Source organism: Acomys russatus, chromosome 17, assembly GCF_903995435.1.
Source record: "Acomys russatus chromosome 17, mAcoRus1.1, whole genome shotgun sequence".
Classification (NCBI taxonomy): domain Eukaryota; kingdom Metazoa; phylum Chordata; class Mammalia; order Rodentia; family Muridae; genus Acomys; species Acomys russatus.
The window spans coordinates 29,782,804-29,802,392 of NC_067153.1; the positions used below are offsets into that span (position 1 = coordinate 29,782,804).

At 41.8% G+C, this 19,589-nt stretch overlaps 1 protein-coding gene, 1 non-coding gene and 1 pseudogene across 3 annotated transcripts in view; all 3 read left to right on the forward strand.

Moving 5' to 3' along the window:
* The window catches only part of Samd12 (sterile alpha motif domain containing 12), a 447,164-nt gene that overhangs the window by 279,718 nt on the left and 147,857 nt on the right, over window positions 1–19,589 (forward strand). The window contains exon 5 of one of the 2 annotated variants that reach the window (XM_051159685.1): window positions 15,560–16,263. The exons of the other annotated variant lie outside the window; for it this stretch is intronic. Within the exon in view, the coding sequence (XP_051015642.1) occupies window positions 15,560–15,585 (26 nt within the window). The 3' untranslated portion in view covers window positions 15,586–16,263. Of the gene's footprint in view, window positions 1–15,559; window positions 16,264–19,589 lie in introns of those variants that run through there. 2 annotated transcript variants of the gene reach the window in all.
* On the forward strand, window positions 16,804–16,934 carry LOC127201890 (small nucleolar RNA SNORA17). Its single transcript, XR_007832233.1, has one exon. It is a non-coding gene; the product is annotated as a small nucleolar RNA SNORA17 (small nucleolar RNA).
* Window positions 18,058–19,589, forward strand: part of LOC127201766 (zinc finger protein ZPR1-like) — a 102,829-nt pseudogene continuing 101,297 nt past the window's right edge.

Below are 19,589 nucleotides of genomic sequence, written 5' to 3' on the forward strand. Positions count from 1 at the left end.
GAACAGTAACACTGACCACCACAGTCACTCTCCTTCACTTCTATGTTAAGTGTGAGAACTTGAGGTTTATATCAGAGGACCCATTTCTTCCCTGAGATTCAGGGCAGCATTTATGGAACTTAGATGTCTCTTCTAAAATAGTTTTGTTGAAGCGAATGTCAGAAAAATATCAAGGTAGACTGAAAACTGCTGAAAGGGAGAATAACGTGGACCAATATTATGAAGCCAAGTTGTGCCCTGTTTTGCCTCATACTGGTCTCCCATATGCAGCACAGTTCTGTCAACACCTGGGCTAGATAAGCCATAGCAAACTGACTCAAAACTTGGACTTTGGCATCAAAGACCCTATCTCAGTTATTATTTCAACTCTGTTCTTTCCCATATAACTGCTGGCAAATGAAACAACCACACAAAACTAAGTTTTATCTGCTGAAAAAATGAGAACAAAAATACCTGCTCATAGAGTCTCTATGAGGATTAAAAGGGATATTTTTGCAAAGTGACTATATCTATATGTAATTATGTGGTTGCTAGCAAGTGGATCTGCCTCTAAGAACTCATTCATTCTGGAGATTACAGTGAAGATAAAATACACCTTTTACAAGTCTGTTCTGGTAAAGTCAAGCTCTGGAATTTTGTTACAGTCACAGTTGTCACAAGCTGAGGAGTTGCCCAGGTATAGTACATGATGTATAGCTTCATCACATCCAGTAAATTGCTTCAGACACAGGCCAGTTTCTTTGTCAACAAGAATCACAGTCAAAGGTGTCCCAATACTGAATGACAACTTTTCATTGTCTGCGAGTGAAGCCCGAGACAGGCACAGGTGCTTTGGTATATACCAGTGCATCCGGTCTTGGGGATCCTTTCTTTGGACCAGATTGTAGCGTATTGACAGATGCCTCCCAGTAACCGGGATAACTTCTTTTCTGACTACATCACACAGAACTTTCTCCCATGTGTTATTCTAGACTAAGAGAATCCCTACCACCATTATCTCCCAACTGTCCAGTCATTTTATGGTGGATCATGCTCTAATTATCTATTGACATTGATTCAGGGTTATTACCTCAGCCTAGTGTTTTTATTTAAGTATGTCCCTTATGTCCAGCACTGTTCGAGTCATAATGAAGTACACAGGCCTTATTATTATTATTATTATTAATTATTATTATTATTATCATCATCATCATCATCATCATCATCAACAACATCATCATCATCATCATCATCATCATTATTATATTTCTTGATTCTATAAGTGTGATATGATTGGACAACAACACTGAAATTGATATTTAGTATTGAACTGAGCCATACATACATGTCCTAGCATGTCTCAGTCCAATAGGACTAACTGAATTGGTGGTACTATTCTAGATTTAGTCACCAGCTAGCTATATGTGGTGACTGATAGCCACATGTGAGTAGAAACAACTGAATGACACAGCACTGCCCCACCTTTCAAGAGAGAGGGATGTGCTCTTCACGATTTCAGGAATGTAGCAGGGCTTCAGTCTGAATTTAGACATGAGAAACTTTAAGACAACCCTGTGGAATGCAAAAGCTTAAACAAAAGTGGAGAGGCAGGGAACCATGTAGGTTATGAAGAGTATAGAGGGAGGCAGTTGGTTATCCAATGCCAAGTAGTCAACACAGAATGTGCATACAAGCATACAAGCAACATTATACAGACTGAACAAATTGTACTTATGTTTTAGCTCTCTCTCTCTCTCTCTCTCTCTCTCTTTCTCTCTCTCTCTCTGTGTGTGTGTGTGTGTGTGTGTGTGTGTGTGTGTGTGTGTGTGTTTTAGGAATAACAGTTAAAGAAAAAAAGCCATGCATTTTAGAGGCAGCAGGTCCTGCATTGGAAGTATTGAGGAGAAGAAAGGAAAGGGAAAATGGTGTAATTATAATTTCAAAAATAAAAATATTATAAAAATAAAGGTCAAAATACACAGGGAAGGAATCAAGAGAAATTAGAAACCTTGAAAAATATTAACAAAATAAATTTCTAAAATATGTATCATTCTATTTAACAAGTTTGTGTATTTTATCTGCATCGATCATCTCATTATTTGCAATGGGATTATGTAATACTGAATTTTTATAGTTTTGCAAATAAGTCACTCTAGAGTTATAGCACATAGTATGCAAGCTGTTTGTTGTAGTTTTCAATCGCAATAATATGAGAATAATCTAAAGAGAATTCAGAGGTGATTATTGAGTAGATTAAAGAAATTCACCTGAGTTTCTGACTCACAGGAGGACGAGTAACAGCAGAAAATTGAGGGACGAAAACACAGGGTGTTAGGCAGAGTTTAGGAAGAATTGAAGGCACCAAGGGTGGGCCCACTGTTTGAAGGGGAGAAAATATTCTAGAAAGCCAACAGCAGCACAGGAGTGGGAAGGAGAGCATAGCTTTTCACCTGACTCCTGCCAATGCCTATTCACTGGCCAAAGATGGTCAGAAGCTGGAGGTCAAAGACGGTCCCGGGGTTAGCGTCCCTGGCACAGGGCTGGACAGTGAAGGCAAGAATAAAGAGCGTGGCTGGCGAGATTGCCAACACCTGTAATCCCAGCACTCTGGGAGGCAGAGGCAGGCGGATCTCTGTGAGTTCGAGGCCAGCCTTGTCTACAAAGTGAGTCCAGGACAGCCAGGGCTACACAGAGAAACTCTGTCTCAAACAAAAATAAAAACAAAACAAAGAAAGAAAGAAAAAGGCATGAGCAAAGCGAATAAGAAGAACCTGTAGCTTTTGGGGGCGTGGCAGTGTTTTAAGAAGCATGGCGGGGTCCCCTAGCAAGGACAGTAGGGACTGTCTCTGACATAGACTCTACTGCCTGCTTTGGATCACTTTCTCCTAACTGGGCTGCCTCGTCTGTCTGGCCTCAGTGGGAAACGATGCGCTTAGTCCTGATGTGGCTCAGTGTACAAGGGTGTGTTTGTACAGGCACAGTGCTCCCCTTTTCTGAGGAGAATTGGAGGGGGAACCAGGGAAGAGGGTGGGAGGGTGAGGCCAGGAGGAGAGGAGGAAGGGGCTGTGATTGGGATGTAAAATGAATAAATAAATTAGTAAAATTAAATTTTAAAAAAGGCACGGAGGTAGTTTGTGCTGCTACAAAAAGGGGTTCTAGACCAGGTAGTTTAAACTACAAAAACATTTCTCATTATTCTGGAGCCAGGGAGTTCTATGAGTCAGGTGCCTGCAGGTTCAGGTCCTGTGAGGGTCTCCTTCCTGGTTTTTAGATGTTGCCGTCCTTCTACATCCTCACATGCATGGGACACTACTTCCTGCTAACGCACTGATCCCATCATCAGTGTTCCACTGTCATAACCTACTTACCTGGCAAAGGCCTCACCCAAAATGCTCTCTCATTGCAGATTAGATTCCAGTTGGAACCTAGAAAGGTTTCAGGAATAGAAACACAAAGAATGGGTGAAAAGAGAATGGTTTAAATATCTAATGTTAGTGGAAGAATGACAAAGGCATGCAGTAGGATGTGGCAGAGTATTCAAAAATAAATAAAAAGAGAGAACTTTCACTAGATATTAACTAAGAAGCCCACTATGTCAACAGTATTACAGGAGTATAAAAGTAGTAGCTTCAAGTGGTATATATACTGGAAAATGGGTATATTATTCTTATGGCCAATAAAGAAATATTTATAAGAAATTCACTCAAACTCTATTAGTGTTTCTTTGGTAGGAGCTTAATGGTGTTGTTTTACAAGTGTGTGCTTAGTGTGTGTTTGTATGTGTTCATGTGTGTACACATGGATGAGTAGGTGTGTGTACATATGCAGGCCAAGAGTCAACACCAGGTTAAAGGGTCTCCACCTTATTTTTTGAGACAGGTTTCTCCCTGATTCTGGAATATGTCAATTCAGCTAGACTGGCTAGACAGAAAACTCTGAGGATCTGCCTGTCTTCCCCTACCCCAACCCCAGGGTTACACATGCATACCACGCTACCAGTCCTCTTATATGGATGCTGCAGATCCAAGCTCAGGTCCTCACGGTTGCATACCGAACACTTTACTCATGGAGCCATCTCCCAATGAGGATGCTTTTACTATTTTTGCATCTTCCTGTGTTTTCCAGACTTTTTTTTAAAAACAATCCAACTCCTGTGTTGTTTATAACCTTTAGCAGTGTTCAAGTCATTATTCTGTCTGAGAGACTACATGGCCTAAAAGCTAAGTTTCTGTCTATCAGTCACTATACTCAGCTTCATTCTCATGGTGCGATTACTTTGCAGTGACTAGGTGCCTGATCTGCATGACTTAGTGTCGCCAAAATAGGACGCGTCAATAAAAATGGTCTTCTTTTAAAATATTCCACTGAGAAACTCTGAGGTCCTGGAGAATGGCCTGATTTCCTATTGATCTTTTTATTGCTTCAATTATTTCCTCAATCATGGTTGGTTAATTTAGATCCCCACCAACCCTTTTCTTCCATTGTCTACTATATTCAGTCTCTGTTAAATATGAATCTCTGGTGGCACTTCCATTACTAAATTGACAGTTGCCTAATGCCTTATTGGCATGTGTAGGAATGAAGCATATTTCTTAAGAACCATGTAGGCGGTAGCCATTTTTTCCCCTAAACCATCTCAGCATAGCCAGTGTTTTGTGTTCTTGTAATCTTAATCTTAAAAACAGCAATCCATCTGTTTCATTGTTTTATTCTTTCCTAATAGAAGAAAATTTCCTCCTACTGTCTTACTGATCTACAGTCATCCAACCCTGATGGGCTCTTGTAAATGGAATTAACTCCAGCGATGTGATGGCTTTTCATATTAGTTATCATTTCAGTAAATCCATTCACTCTCCCCGGCTTGCTTTTTAACCTCCAGCTGCTACCCAATTATTAGCTCTTGGATGACTGCTTCAGTGCCATTACTGTAGTACTTGCTTGTCGTAGATATTAATAATAATAAGCAGTTTATAAATGTGCAGAGTGTTAAACGCACATAAGGATTATTGTTGATAAGCCTAATTGTAATCAGAGTTTTCCACTGGGTGAGTTGGGATCCTTGTGGTTGCAAAGAATAGAAATCAGCTCAAGGTGGCTTCAGCAAAGTAAAGAGGCACTGTGGGGTTGTCTCAATACGTACTGAGGCTCACAGTCATTGGACAAACTCTGAGGGTAAAGAGGCAGCTGGACCTCAGGATAAATTAGAACTGTGAACTGGAACATCAGAAGAATCTAGAGATGGCCAGGGGATGCTGTTTAGTAGTGGAGCATGTTTAACCCCTAAGAACATGAGGCACAGGTTTCATCTCAACATTGCAACTCCAGTGATCAACCATCAGACCTCTTTTTTTTTTTAATTGTTCCCTCTAGCTACTTTCTTCTTACCTTTATTTGTTTGTTTGTTTGTTTGTTTGTTTGTTTGACACTTCTTTGTTTTTGAAGTACTGGGAATGATACCCAGCACCTCATGCATTTTTTTGCAATGTAGGCAAGAATGTTATGCCTTCCTTCGTCAGCCTCCATTTCTCGCCTCTCATTTCATTTCACAAAGAAGCTGATGGTTTGCATTCACTTCAGCATTTCATAGGTGTGGCTGGTCCCAGCAGAACCCTTTCCTGTGTTTTCTTGGTTTCTTAATTTTCTATTTTCAATTATGTTCTGACCTTCCCTATGCCAATTCCAAATTCTCTGGACAAGCACGCTGATTGGGCCACCACTGTCCCAGTCAACATGCAGACGGAGCCCCAGGATATGTGTTCTCAGTACTGGGTAATAGCTCTTGGACTCTTTACTCACTGTGTAGCAGTCACAACGTTTGAAGGGTGTAAATTGTAGTTATTATACAGTTGATATATTGTTGGCCTTAATTACATTGCAGAGACAGAAATCGACCACACCCACCATCTTTCTTTGCATTGACATTCTATAATTAAAGCATATAGCTTATATAAATGTGGATAGACCCATACAAATGTGAACTCTAATGACTTAGGTCCGACAAGACAAAATAAAAAGAAAAGTAAGTTGTGTGCTCTTGATGTAAGTGATTGCCATAGAGATCATATGCCAGGACAATAATGGAATGTGATCAATTTGAACAAGGAATGACATCAAGAAAAGTGAAGCAGAGAGCAGGCTCATGAAAGCCAGGTATAAGGAAATAATAATAATAAGCAATGTGAGCACCACACTTGCTATGAATCTACATCCTGTGGGCAAGCACCAACCTATTCATATTTAATGAGACTGACATCCTAGAAGATCTTTTTGGAAGTAGCCAAAATAATAATTAGCCTCTCTGTCTAAGGTTTACATTGAATTCTCAAGTGAAGACATACGTGTTTGTGCACATTCTGTACATTTGTCAGACACCTACTAAGGTAAAGTATGGGCTGCCACCGTGGTTATCAACCCAGTCTTTAAGTGCATCTTGGTCTTAATTAAACTCTGCGGTAGGCACTTGAATATAAGCACTTCATACTTTAAATCATTTCATTTTCACAACATACACTGTGAAGTGGGTTCTTCCATAATTCCCATTTAGTAGACAAGAAAGGGAGGATCCAAGAGTCTGAAATAAGATGGTGAAAGATAGAGAAGACTGTGACTCTAGATCTCTTCGGCCACATAACACTTGGCTTCTTGTACATGGTCTTTGAGCTGTGTCATCTTGGCTTCATAAGCCTGCCTGTTCTGCTGATTCTCTGAAGGACAGAGGAAGGAACACTCCCCCACCACAGGTTATCCCTGGTGTGTGCTGGAGAATGGGTAAGCTATGACAAGTCACAGCAGAGCATGGTGGATATCGTGACTAAGTCAGCTGGAGACGAGGCTCTCCCATTTCCCAGTTAAGTGACCTTGGGATTTCTTTTCCTTATGCCTGGAAAGTACAGAACAAATAATCCTCCCTTACAGTGGCTCTATGGAGGGAAAATTTAATATATGCTAAAATCCTGAAACCATACTTAGAAAAAAAGGCATGGCTCTTCAACAGTAGCTCTTACTATAATGTTCTATGTATGCAAAGGAGATGGGGTGGGGACTGATTTGTCCAATGCTGCTAGATGTGGAGCAAACGTTGGGTACTTAAAGTAGAATCCTGAAAAAAGGCCGCTCTCTTATTCATAAAGTTGCTGAGTATGCTGCACACAATACATTCAGCTCTTTATTAACTGTGACAATATAGAGGATGTTCTAGATCCTGGTTCCCCAAGACAGATGGAACCTAGGAAGATGACTGTAAGGGAATACAAAGAATGGTTATAGCCATGAAAAATCTAGAGCTGTATCAGGAGACGGCAAGCTAAATTCTCTGCCAATCCCTTTTGAAATGCTTTATTCCAGCAACTTGTATCATGCCCTGTGCCCCAAAGGCCCTCTCCCTATATTCACAGCCACAGCACGTACTACAAAATAGACCACTGCTCTTCTCCTCCAATATGACATTGCTGACTCTTTATGTATCTTAATGAAGGATTGTTCAGTTATCTAGAACATTCCTCAGCTGGATTTAGCCCTGAGAAGGGACAAAGCCAAAATGCCAACACATATTAAAAATCGACTCTGTCCTCATGGCAGCTTGTCGTTTTTCAATTTGGCATCTTTCCTTGTTCTTTCTTCCACCATGTAAATCTGTATGAGACTTGACTCATAGGGGATTTTCTTGTGAGGTGCCTTTCTTCAAGTGTATGGATAAAATTGCCAGGTTTAACTGAAGGCTGTTTAGAGTCTTGCTCTGTTTACGGTCTAAAGCAGATCACTTCTGTTCTTGGCCTCAGTCCTAGATGCCCAGGAAATTAATGGTGCCTCTTGGCCTGTGACAGCCTGTTTACATCCCTGGAGTTGGTCCCCAGTTTTTACTGGCTTTGGATGTCCAATCTTCTTTAGTCCTCCTGCCAATTCTATCTGGCATTCCTCAGGGCCACTCTCCTCTAACCAACCTATCCCAGCTATCGTGGCTGAAGTCACAATGATTTGTTTTCTGTGCCTTCCCATGATTGATGGCATAGAATAACAAACACATCATGTATACTTGACTTGGGCTAAAAAGAATTTAACTCACCATGTATGTGTGTGATATGTATACATATGTACATGCATATATGTGTGTTCAAAACGTGTGTGAAAATCAGGGGAAGATGTCAAGTGTCTTCTTCAGTCACTGATTGAGGTACTATCTCTTACTTAGTCCAGAGATCACAGATTCAGCCTTATCTAGCCAGCTTGCTTAGGGATGTTCTGCTCCTGCTTCTCCAGTGCTGGGATTAGGCAGGCTACCACAACCACCTAGCATTTCTGTAGGTGCTAGAGATCCAATCACCACTTGTCCTAGTTGAATGGCAAGGGCCATCTCCCTAACCATCTCTATTTTCTTTTTTTTTTTAATTACTGAGTATATTTGTAGCCAGTAGTGTGCATATAGCGGTGGTGTTCTTCACAGGTAGGAAAGTAGAAGCCCAGTAAAGTCAAGAAACTTGTCCACACACTTCATCCCTGGCAGAGGGGGTAAAGGAGGAATACAGCCATGCAGAGGCAGGAGCTGTTCTCTTGACCCCATGCTCCGCTGCTTTGCCCTACTTACAGGATGCCCAGACCAACCTCCTGCTTGAGTCAATGAACTGTATGAAAACCTCTTTACACACAGGGAGAGCGACATAAGTGCTGGCTATTATTATTAGCGTGTTTAATGAAAGGCAAAAGCTGAGGACAGAGAAGTAATAGAAGTTCATACATCGTGTCTGGGATTTGCCAAATTGTGCTAATATCCAACAGACTGCAATAAGTATTTTTTTTAACTAAATAACCATGGGCAAATGGGTCAGCCAAATATTGATTGAAAACCAAGTCTTTTATGCTACTGAATTTCTCCAAGCCTTTAGTATCTTATTGTGTATTAAATCACAATAAGAGGCCATAGCATCCAGGATTTTCCCACCCAACCCCCACTCTTTTCTATGAGAATATCAAGCAGGAAAATCTAGCACTGCAGACTGGGATGCTTTCCCTAGACTGTTTTTATTGTCAAGCTGGCCCTCTCTGGCTTCTGGGAACTTGAGTTTCAGAACAGTTCCCACCACTCCCTACCCAGGTGCTCATGCTGCTAAAACAGCTCATACTCAAAAATGTCTCCCATGCTAAATGTCTGCTTTCCTTTCTAGGAGGCTGAATGTTGGTGTACCAGGTAGACAATGCCAGTGACTAGCCCCAACTGGTTACTAAGTTTCTAATGAGCATGCCTAGTAGACATTCCATGTGTGCTAGCACAACTCACTGTTGAACTCGCTCTGTTTGCCTCTACTGGCAAAGGACCATGGAAGGTTGGAGTGTAGTTTATCCCAGATTCCACACCATACATTTTTTCCATTTTATGATTTTATTTTGTTTCATTTTGTTGGCATAAGTCTTAACTCTGAGTCCAAAACTTTGTAGAATCCTATGAGTCAACCTAGTAAGTCATTAAGTCTCCAGGTGTTCCTCTAGGCTCTGCCACATCCAAATAGTCCTCCTCACAGTGTCTTTCAGCATCTCGTGGGACTTTGAAGTTTTTATAGCATTTCACTGTGTGAAACAGTGATAAACTCTTCAGTCCCTCACATGGAAGCAGACGCCATCTCCCACCTTTGCTCTGATTATATTCTGAACGATGCCAGTTCATTTCCAAGTAACAATTTTCTTTCCTGCCTGTAACACATAGACTAAATACATACTGACAATGCCAGAACCAACTGTAGTAATTTTATTGCCATGTAGGAATAGTGGGATGAGAAGGATAAAGATAGAATGAACAGCCTCAAGGTATAATCATTTTTACATCCTTCCATTTTTAGAGTTAATGCTTTATTCCAAATTAAAGGCATATAACTACATATACACTTTAATTATATAAAATGTATTAAAATAATATGTTTGTAAACTGTTGAAATATCTATTCAGAAATCCCCATTAAAGAGACTATATGCCTCTTTGAATCTCATCTCTCCCTCAGTCAATAGGATTTCCCTGAGTTCACTTGATAGCATATACAGCTGTATGGGGCCTCCTGAGAACAAGTAGGCTGCCATGATGCATGAAAAGCCAAGAAGAGATGGCAGTTAGTCCCAGCATGTGCTGTTCCAAGCATCTTTCCTGGTACTTCTCCTTTTCCACATTCTTCTTGGCTGACTTGTCTTCCTTTTCGAATTTCTCTACTGCCAAGTGTTTTATCCGCATATCCTCCACCTTTGGCAGAACACTTGGTTTCCTGTGACCTAGGCTGCTTCCTTTCACTGCTTCTTGAGTCTCTAAACCAGTCTACTCTGTTTTCCTTTTACCTGGTTTTAGTGCCTCTGTCGACCCACTTTCTGATAATGGATCTTGAACCTCCTGCTTTGTCTGACACCTTGCCTTGCCAACGAGTTGGGCAGATAATCTTTGGTGTATCAATACCCAAGCTCATGCTGCATCTTGTCTCCCATGTTTTTGTTTCTTCTACAACTTTATTTGTTTGCATGTTTGTTTTTGATCTCTCCATTTAAATCCAGGTTTTGTTCTAGGCTCACTGAAGCTGCCCTCCTCCATAGTATCCCTGACGTCTTCCTGATCTTTGGATTTACCACCAATGTCTCTGTGGATGTGCCCGGGAACTTACCACTTTAACTATACACAAAACACACAATGAAGGACCTTCCACTAAACCCACTCATTGTATTCAACAACAGAAAGAATGAGACAAGCCCGTAGTCCCAACGAGTTTGCTACCTAGTTTGGCTGTCATACGTGATGTTGTATGGTTTTTTTTGGTCACGTATTAGTCAGCTGATTGTTTGGCTATTTGTGTCAAATTCCCTGAGGAGAAGAAAACTGCTAAATGACCAGTAGTAAGTAAAGATTAGCAAGTCACAGAAAAACCTAAAACGTGTCCCCTTTCTACAGTTCACTAGACTTAGACTCAATGTCTGTATCTACCGTATAAGCTGGGACTAGTCACATCTACCTCCCTTTGGTGTTAAGAAGACTGGCCCAAACAGCGCTAATAAAACACCCAACACTGCACCATGCACAGGTGCATCGTGTCAGTAAATGGTAGCCATAGTTCTCAGCTAAGTCAGCCTTTGAAGCCAGTGTTTATGTTTCCATTTTTCCAGGAACTTTGGCCATAGGGCAATACTGGGAGATTGATCCTGGAGGGAAGATCCCAGCATTGTACTGTCAGTCTTCCCTCATAATGGGGGATAACTGAACAGGATGGGAGGAGAGGAAAGAATGGAGCTCTGAGTCACAAAATCAACAGTGCTTGTAAAGACTCGTGGGCAGGCGGGCTTCCTCTGCACAGGGACATGGATTTCCACATCCATTTTTGGCTTTAATATTGCTGGGCAAAGTTTGCTTCATTTCCTGGCAGTCACCAGATGCAGAATAAAGTTCAGAAAGAAGGAATTTCCTTGGAATGTTCACTTTTCTGTCATCATATGCATAAATGTTCCCAACTTTACAACATCCCTCCAAAGAGGTTCTTTTTTTCTTTATCTTTCTTTCTGTGTTTGTAAACAGTACATTGTCACTATCATATACCCACTACAGAATTTGTTGTTTATTTATTTATTTATTTATTTAATCACTTTACAGCCTGATCCCAGCCACCTCCCTCCTCTTCTCCCAGCCCGAACCTCATGTCCCCTTCCCCCACTTCCCTCCTTTCCTCAGAGAAGATGAGGCGCCTAAGGAGTACCAACCTCAAGTCACAGAAGAATTAAGCTGAGGTCATACAAGGCAGCCTAGCTGGAGGAAGAGACCCAAAGGCAAGCAACAGAGTCAGAGACAGCCCCATTCCCATGGTTAGGGGACCCACATGATGACCTTGCTGCACATCTGCTGTATATGTGTAGGGAGTCTAGGTCTAGCCCATGAAAACTCCTGAAGAGGTTTTTATTTTTGTTTCCCAGATTGAAAAGTCAGGACCAGAAGATAGTAGGTAATTTGAACCAAGTTGCATAGCTAATCAAAAAAGATCTAAAGCCGTTGACCTTTAATAGCAAGTACCCTTCAGTAAATCAAAGGCTAGCTCATTCAGTCTCCATTTCCCCTACCACATAAACCACTCCCAGTCAGCTCAAAGGTTCTCCAGTGGAAAAGTAAATTCACAGCAGTCTTGCAATTCCATTGTCCTAATGCTTTTCAAGCCTGGGCCATAGGTGAGTCAGTTGAAATGCTTGTCATACAATATAAAGCCTTCCAGAGTTCGTGCAGGTGCACACCCACAATATTGCTCACTCTAACCCCAGTCCTGGCAACTCCTGCCAGATCTCCCTATGGGCAGTTACACATGGTGTTCATCACCATGGCAACCAGGACAGGCCTGAGACTGCCTAGAGACACTGCGGCACTCTTACCCTTTTGCTTCCACATTGCTATTTCTGGGCAACCCCTGCCTAAAACTATTTTCCCTTCTCCATAACTCCATCTTATGACCCTTTCCATGCTTATGTTCATCAAATAGCTGCCCAGGCAGGAAGAGAGGAGGCCATGAAGCTTCCCCACCAACACTAGAGAGTTGATTTTGGTCCATTTGCTGAATTCCTTCTGTCCTAAATGGCTAAAATACCAAAAAACTGTGAAACCAAGATTTAGTGGGGAAATCAGTGCTCTGTGTGACAAATGGGTCTGTCTCTGACATAGGATGTAAGGAATTGCTCTAGCCACTGTTAAAGCTCAAGTTATTCCTCCTTATCTTGCAGAAGAGGAAACAGATCTTCACAGGAAAAATGAGTTTATGCCCTCACTCAACTACTTCATGCAGCATCAAAAGTCGAAAGTCCATTTCTGCACTTTGCACCTTTCCATGCTGAGTCGGGGAACTGGAGACTACTATATATGGTCTTCTCTCGATTCTATCGTAACCCAATACCAGTTTGGAAAAACAGGCAGCATCCTTACTGTCTGAGCTGTTTCACTAGCTTTCTGAAAAGCCTGCTTTCATTGGCCGGCTTTGTGCTATCATGATAAAATAGCTGAAGGCACTAACTTACAAAAAGAAATGGACTATTAAACTTAGTTGAGAGATTCAAATCAAAGACCAGGCAACCTAGTGGCTAGTCTGTGTGATAGCAAAAGCATCACATCAGCACATGTCAAGACAACTGCTCCCATTACAAGCCAGAAAGCAGAGAAAGAGAAAATGAGCCAGGTTCCCACCATCCCTTTGGGTACATACCGCCAGTGACCAAAGGCCCACCTGACATATATCTACCTATACCTTCCCTCCCAAAAGGTCAACCATATTCTAAGAGTTCCACTCTGGAAACAAGCCTTTCACATGGATTTTTACAGAACATTTACCCAAATCATGTACTTCCTATGTGGTTGAGTATGAACACAATAGTTTGTGGACCACCTATTTTAGAGTCATCTATCACATCAGTTCAAACTGTAGCATTTTAAGTTCTTTCCTAGTTCTTCTCAGTCTGGATGTGATCCTGTCTCTTCAGTTTAAGAGCCACTAAATATAGATTTGAGGCTTTTTATATCCATGACTTCTTATTTAGTTTATGGCCTGAGCTTTTCTTTCCACCTGGTGTTAAGTCAGTTCTTCCATCATCATCTTGTATTCCTTGGTCTCTGTCAAATTCAACAGGAAATGAAAATCACTATATGTCTCATCAAGTTGTGATTTGGCCAGAATAGGCATGGGAGAAAGAAATTCTTCAAATAAGACATATTCTATTTCCCCTCATAGGTCATGATAGTGTTATAGATGGAGACCCCTCATTTACTGTTGGTGCCATTTCTATAACATTTTCTTGTCAAATATGATGAAATACTCTTAAGATCTTAATTTTCAGTGAAGGGAAAAATGTTTTCAAATACACATCAGTATTTTCTTCCAGCTGCTTTGTAAGAATTTGGTTTTGTGCTTCCAGGATAAAGTGGATACTGACGGGCATGGCATTGTCTTTGCATGAGCATATCCAACACAGAGCTGACATACATTAGTTGCCAAGATCTAAATTTAGAAGTCTTTAAGTTTTGAAATTTTAAATTTCTACCCTTTGTCTTAAACGTTTAAACATTTTCCCATTTTCCATATTTATATGCTGCACATCAGTGTTTCCGTTAATTGTTGTGCTGACTCACTAATGACATCTTAATGATGGCCCCTTCATAAGTGAGATTAGTGTCATATAGCAGGAAAACAAAGAGTTTCTTTACATTCTTTCTACCGTGCTGTACACTCAGTCTGTAGCTCCAAAGAGAGTCCCAGCAATGTTGTCACCCCAATCTTGGAATTTGAACCTCTAAAATATAAGAAAATAATGTATACTGCTTAGGCCACCCAGTTTTATAGCACATTTGTTATCACATGAGCCACAGTCCAGAAATTGGTGTATCGACTCCAGTGTCTTAAATGACTACAGGACATCAAAGATGGATGTGAGCTCTCTAGCATTGTTCCCATTGACAGGTAGTGTCTAAAAATGTTCTCCTAGAATCTGGGAAGGCTTACTGACTGATAAGATTTGTAAGATATAATGGGTGTGATTGATGACTGGCCCAGTGTCTGTGGAGCTAATCCCACAGACAACAGAAGCGCTAAATTTCTAACTCTTTGCAACACTTGAGATGACTCTGAAATCACAATACAGAAAGGCCCTAGAGAAAGACACTGTGTGAGAAAAGACCAACTAGTTAAGAACCACCGACCCTTCAGACATAGAAATGAAGATGCCTTCCTAGAAGTAGACCTTCAGAGAAACCATCCCCTTGGGCCCTGCACCAACATCTAACCCACAAGAGCATAAGCAACATAAACCGTTGCTTTGAGCTATAAATATAGACTCAATAACTGCAACAAGAGGCTGTTTCAAGATTCCTGTCTTCTGAAACTTAGTTTAACTCCAGTTTTGTTTTCTTTTATATCCTAGCTCCTGATGAAATTTGTGTTCAATGTTTTATAAAAGTAGTTATGTACAGACCTTTGAACTATATAATCTTTGGGGAATTAAATATTTAAAATGTAAATAAATGTCTACCTAGAGTTACATAGCTATCTCTCCACGGCATCTATAAATTTAACTAACTGCCAATTAAAAGTATTCATAAAAACCACTCTGTTTGCTGAACATGTTTAGACTGTTTTCTTTATTACTAAACAGAACTATATAACAACTATTTGCATAATATTTACATACATTGGGTATTATAAGGAACCTCAAGATAGTTTTAAATATATGGGCAAATGTATGTAGTTTATATGCAAATATTACACCATTTTTTTATGAGATAATTTCACATCTGTGGATTTTGGTATCTGTGAGGGATCCAGAAAAGGAATTCCCTGTGGACATTGAGAATTACCTGCATGTGATTAAAAAATTAAGTTATGAGGGCAGGAAATATAACTGAAAGCAAGGTCGATTTCTACATGGAGTGCTTTATCTTTAGTGGACCACCTTGTCCAAGGTAAAGAGAGCAGGACTGGTCAGCTGTGAGAACTGGCTTCCTTATCTATGAAAGCAGGTCCTATTCATCTTTGACATAAATCTATGGGTATGCGAGCTCAGCTTTTGTACTATGTATTCTGAGTGTCTACTTGTGTTTCCTACAGCATATCAGAAACATATTCCATGGTGATCCAGCCTGTGGGACAAATGATATATCCAATTCTTTGCTGCACCCTGTACCTTACTTGTCTCCTCCAGCTCTCGGTAAATATTTGTTGAATAAATGAATGAACAAATGAGTACCTGTTAGTCACCACAGTTACAAAGACAAATGGGATATGATCCCTGGCCTTGAGGAGCTCACAGTCTATTGAACACAAGCAGCAAATTAAATACTGGTCATGCCTCCTGGGCACTTCGTTCTTTTATTTATAAACACCATTTCATCTATGTCTACCTCCTATTCATACCAACACCCAAATGAAACTACAAGATATGTGAAAATGTACCTCGGAGAAGCCTAGAAATGGAGAGGAAGCCTCCCGCTTGTCCTGCAGAGATAGTGTCTCTATGCTGACTGAGCACCTGTGAAGGCTATAGGGAGAACTGCCCCACCACAGCTGCAGGAACCTGAGCCCAATTACTCAGAATCACCCTCAGGGACCCATCAGAAAAAGCCAGAGCAAAACCACTGACACATCGTTCCATCAAGCTGTGCCTGCACTGACTGCAGAAACAGCAGTGTGGCCACTGTGTGGCCACTGCTCCCCCAAGCTGCAGCTAGAGGAGGAAGAGAGGAAGTAGACACCAGGCCTTTGTTTAGTTTTTTAAAAGGAGAGGTGAGGATCTTACAATCAACCTGGATATATAATTGTGATTGTGACCTGTAGAAACTAGTAATGGTGTGGAGTGGGGTGATAGGAAATTGTTTGATAATGGGCACCCAAGCAGAGTCAGGAGCAGTGACAACTCCCTGGTAGTCTGGTAATCTACAGCTCAGCACAGTGATTTTAATTCAAAGATGGCCACTATATACTGTATAAAGAACCACAGGAGAGGAGCTCAGATACACTCATGGTAAGGAGATGAGAATGTTAATAACCCTGATTTGATCAAGACATATCACTCACATGTATTGACTCCCATAAGTATGTTAAATCCCATGAACACGTTTACCAAGAGTTTTTTTTTTTTCAAATATTTAAGGAAATGAAAATGTTCCCTACCAGGATTTGCTTATTAGAAACTATAAACAAACGTGGAATTATCACAGGATAGTCCATAAATATGTGTAACTAAAAATAATCAATTTAATGAGAGCGATGTGTCAAAAATCCAGATTTTAATCAGCCAACTTCATCCATGTTCTTCAAATAATTAGCTTTTTCCCTCCTTTAAAAGTATGTTTCCCTCCCCCAGAGGCTTTGCAGGTATAGCTGCTATGTCACATATGCACCAGTAGGTGGCAGAGAGGAGACAGGCCATGTCTACACTCAGTGTTTTGACCTGTGAGCATCTGAATGATTAGTCATCTAAACTCCTGAAAAAAAAAAAAAAAAAAATGAGCCTGAGACAACCACCAGTCTGTGGCTCAGACAGGCTCCCAGGGCAGGGAGCCAGCTGCAGAGATGAACTGTCTGGGGTTGTGGGGTCTGGCTGGAACAAGTCAGAGACTGGAAGAGCCCCACCCAAAACCTTAGGCTTCACACAGGAGTGAGGCATGGGGCCACAGGGGTGGCCAAATGGGGTACAAGTCTAAGATGACCACCAGTCTAGTGCCATGAAGGCCTGGGGTAGGCCATACCCTAGATGACCTCTGCCTGGTGCATAGCACTCCTAAGACCACTCCTGAGATGACCCCAGCCCCTCAGAGACCCCAGGCACACTTGGAGGAGGCAGTAAGTGGTGGAGAAATGGAAGAGAAAGAGAAACCGAAAGCTATGGGCACAATGAAGAGAGACAAAGCTAGAAACTTGAGGGTAGTAAGGAACAGCCTGATGTGAGTAGCAGGTGATGCCACCTGTGACCATGGTAGAGTCCTAACCTGTGCTCCACTAGGGGTTCATGTCTAGGTCTGTGGCCCTGCAGTAGCAGGAGTCTGTTAACACCAAAGGCCAGGTGGACTTCTCAGGTCTGAACTGCTGGCTGGGAACATGTTGATGTCTGAGGGCTATGTAAAACTGGCCCCACCCCTCACCTAGGCATAGTGGGAGAGCTGACCCTGGGGGCAGGAGAGCTGGCCCTGCCCCTAGCCAGCTGCAGTACTCCAGAGAATGGGCCCATACATTGTCCAGGAATCACAGTATACCTGCCCCTGGCTGCAGGAGTTGCCAGTGAGCTTGACACCGAGGGTATGAGCATGGAGAGCTTGCCTTGCCACTGATCTACCATGTGGTAGCATGGATGAAGGAGAAACACTCTCCTGACCCCTCTTCCCTCACCACCTATGACAGGCAGGAGACCTGGCCCTGGGGTCATGAGAGCAGGAGAGCTGTCCCTGCCCCTCACCATCTGTAGCATATGAAGAGCAGGCCCTACACCTCAGCTGGGCAACACAGTAGAGCTGGCTCTGGTGGTGAAGGGCACAGGTAAGCTGGCTCCCAAAAGCATGAGTATGGGAGAGCTGTCCCTGCCGCTTGTCTGCACTGCAGTGACATAAGCAATGGCAGGCAGTAGAGGTGGCGCTCTAGTCATTAGAGCAGAAGAATTGGCCCTGTCCCTCACCTGCTGCAGCACTCAAGAGAGTGGAGAGCAGGCCTTGAACCTGGATACCACACTAGAGCTGGCTCTAGACATGGGGATTGGATTGCAGTGAGCCAGCTCTAAATGTCTGACCATGGGGGAGCTGGCTCTGGCCCTTGCTGGCTGCAGTATTGGGTAAACTAGCTGCTACAAGACAAGAGAGCTCATCCTGGGGCTGTGGGTGTGGAAACACTGACAGGCTGACCAGCTCAGATGCCTCTCAAGCTCAGCTCTGCAGCTTTGAACTGGCTTACCCCAACATCTATCTACCCCATTGATGAACTGTTGGAGTGAGTGAAGGCCCAGGTCCTACAGATCCAAAACTACAGGACTTCCATGATACAGGGCAACAACAGGATGTCCAATAGGAGTCCCAGTGAAGTTTCAGTTTTGATGGTGTAGCCTTGTACCCAAGGCCTTGTACCAAACAACTCATTGCAATGAACATTTGCAAGCAAGGAAGTGTGGCTAAAACACTATACTGTGGGACAAACTGTGACACATCAAGATTTTATTTTTCCCTGTTAGGGGTAGGTTGCACAGGTAAAGGGCTGATATGAGGGGATTAGGAGATAACTGTTATTGGGTACATGATGTGAAATTCACAAAAAGCCAATAAAAGGTTTTCTTAGTATGTTTGAATTTTTTTTACATCTTTGCCCCCTTTCTTTATACTTGAAGACTTTTAAGTCAGACATGGAGAAAGTGATACCTTTGTTTAATCTCATAGGGGAGTAACTTCTAGGTCTTTCCTTTATTCTAACACAAGAAAGCATCCTTGTCAAAATGTTCATATGAGCCAGATATGGTGGGGCATGCCTGTAATCCCAACACTCTGGGAGGCAGAAGCAGGTGATCTCTGTGAGTTCAAGGCCAGCCTGGTCTACAAAGCGAGTCCAGGACAGCCAGGGTTACACAAAGAAATCTGTCTTGGAACAAAAACAGCAACAGCGACAAGTTTATATGATCACCATGCAGTGTTGACTAAAATTCACTTAGAAATATTTCTCTTTTACTGTGTTAAATACCACAAGAGGGACATCTGAACATTGTTGAGCAAAGACGCTATCCCTGTCTGTCAACTAGTGGGATCTACTGCAGCTCAAAGAGGCTGAGCTCTGTGGATAAAAGTGACTCTGATTTCAAAGGAGAATCTGGAGGACTTAACCAGGAGAACATTTGCTGCCTTTGCTTACCCTCTCTGAGTTCCTGCGTATAGAAAATCCCACCTACATTCTCACCCCCCCCCAATGCTTGAAAGTTTATCAGCATTAATATCTTGAAAGGAAAAGAGCATCTTTTTTTTTTAATACATATTTTCTTCTTTGAGGAGTACTTTCCTGTCAATCAGCATTGGAATTCAAAGGAAGCAAATTCATTATCTTAGTAATTACACTAAGTTATAAAAATCAAATTTACTTATTGATAGCAAAAACTTATCAGTGGGAACCA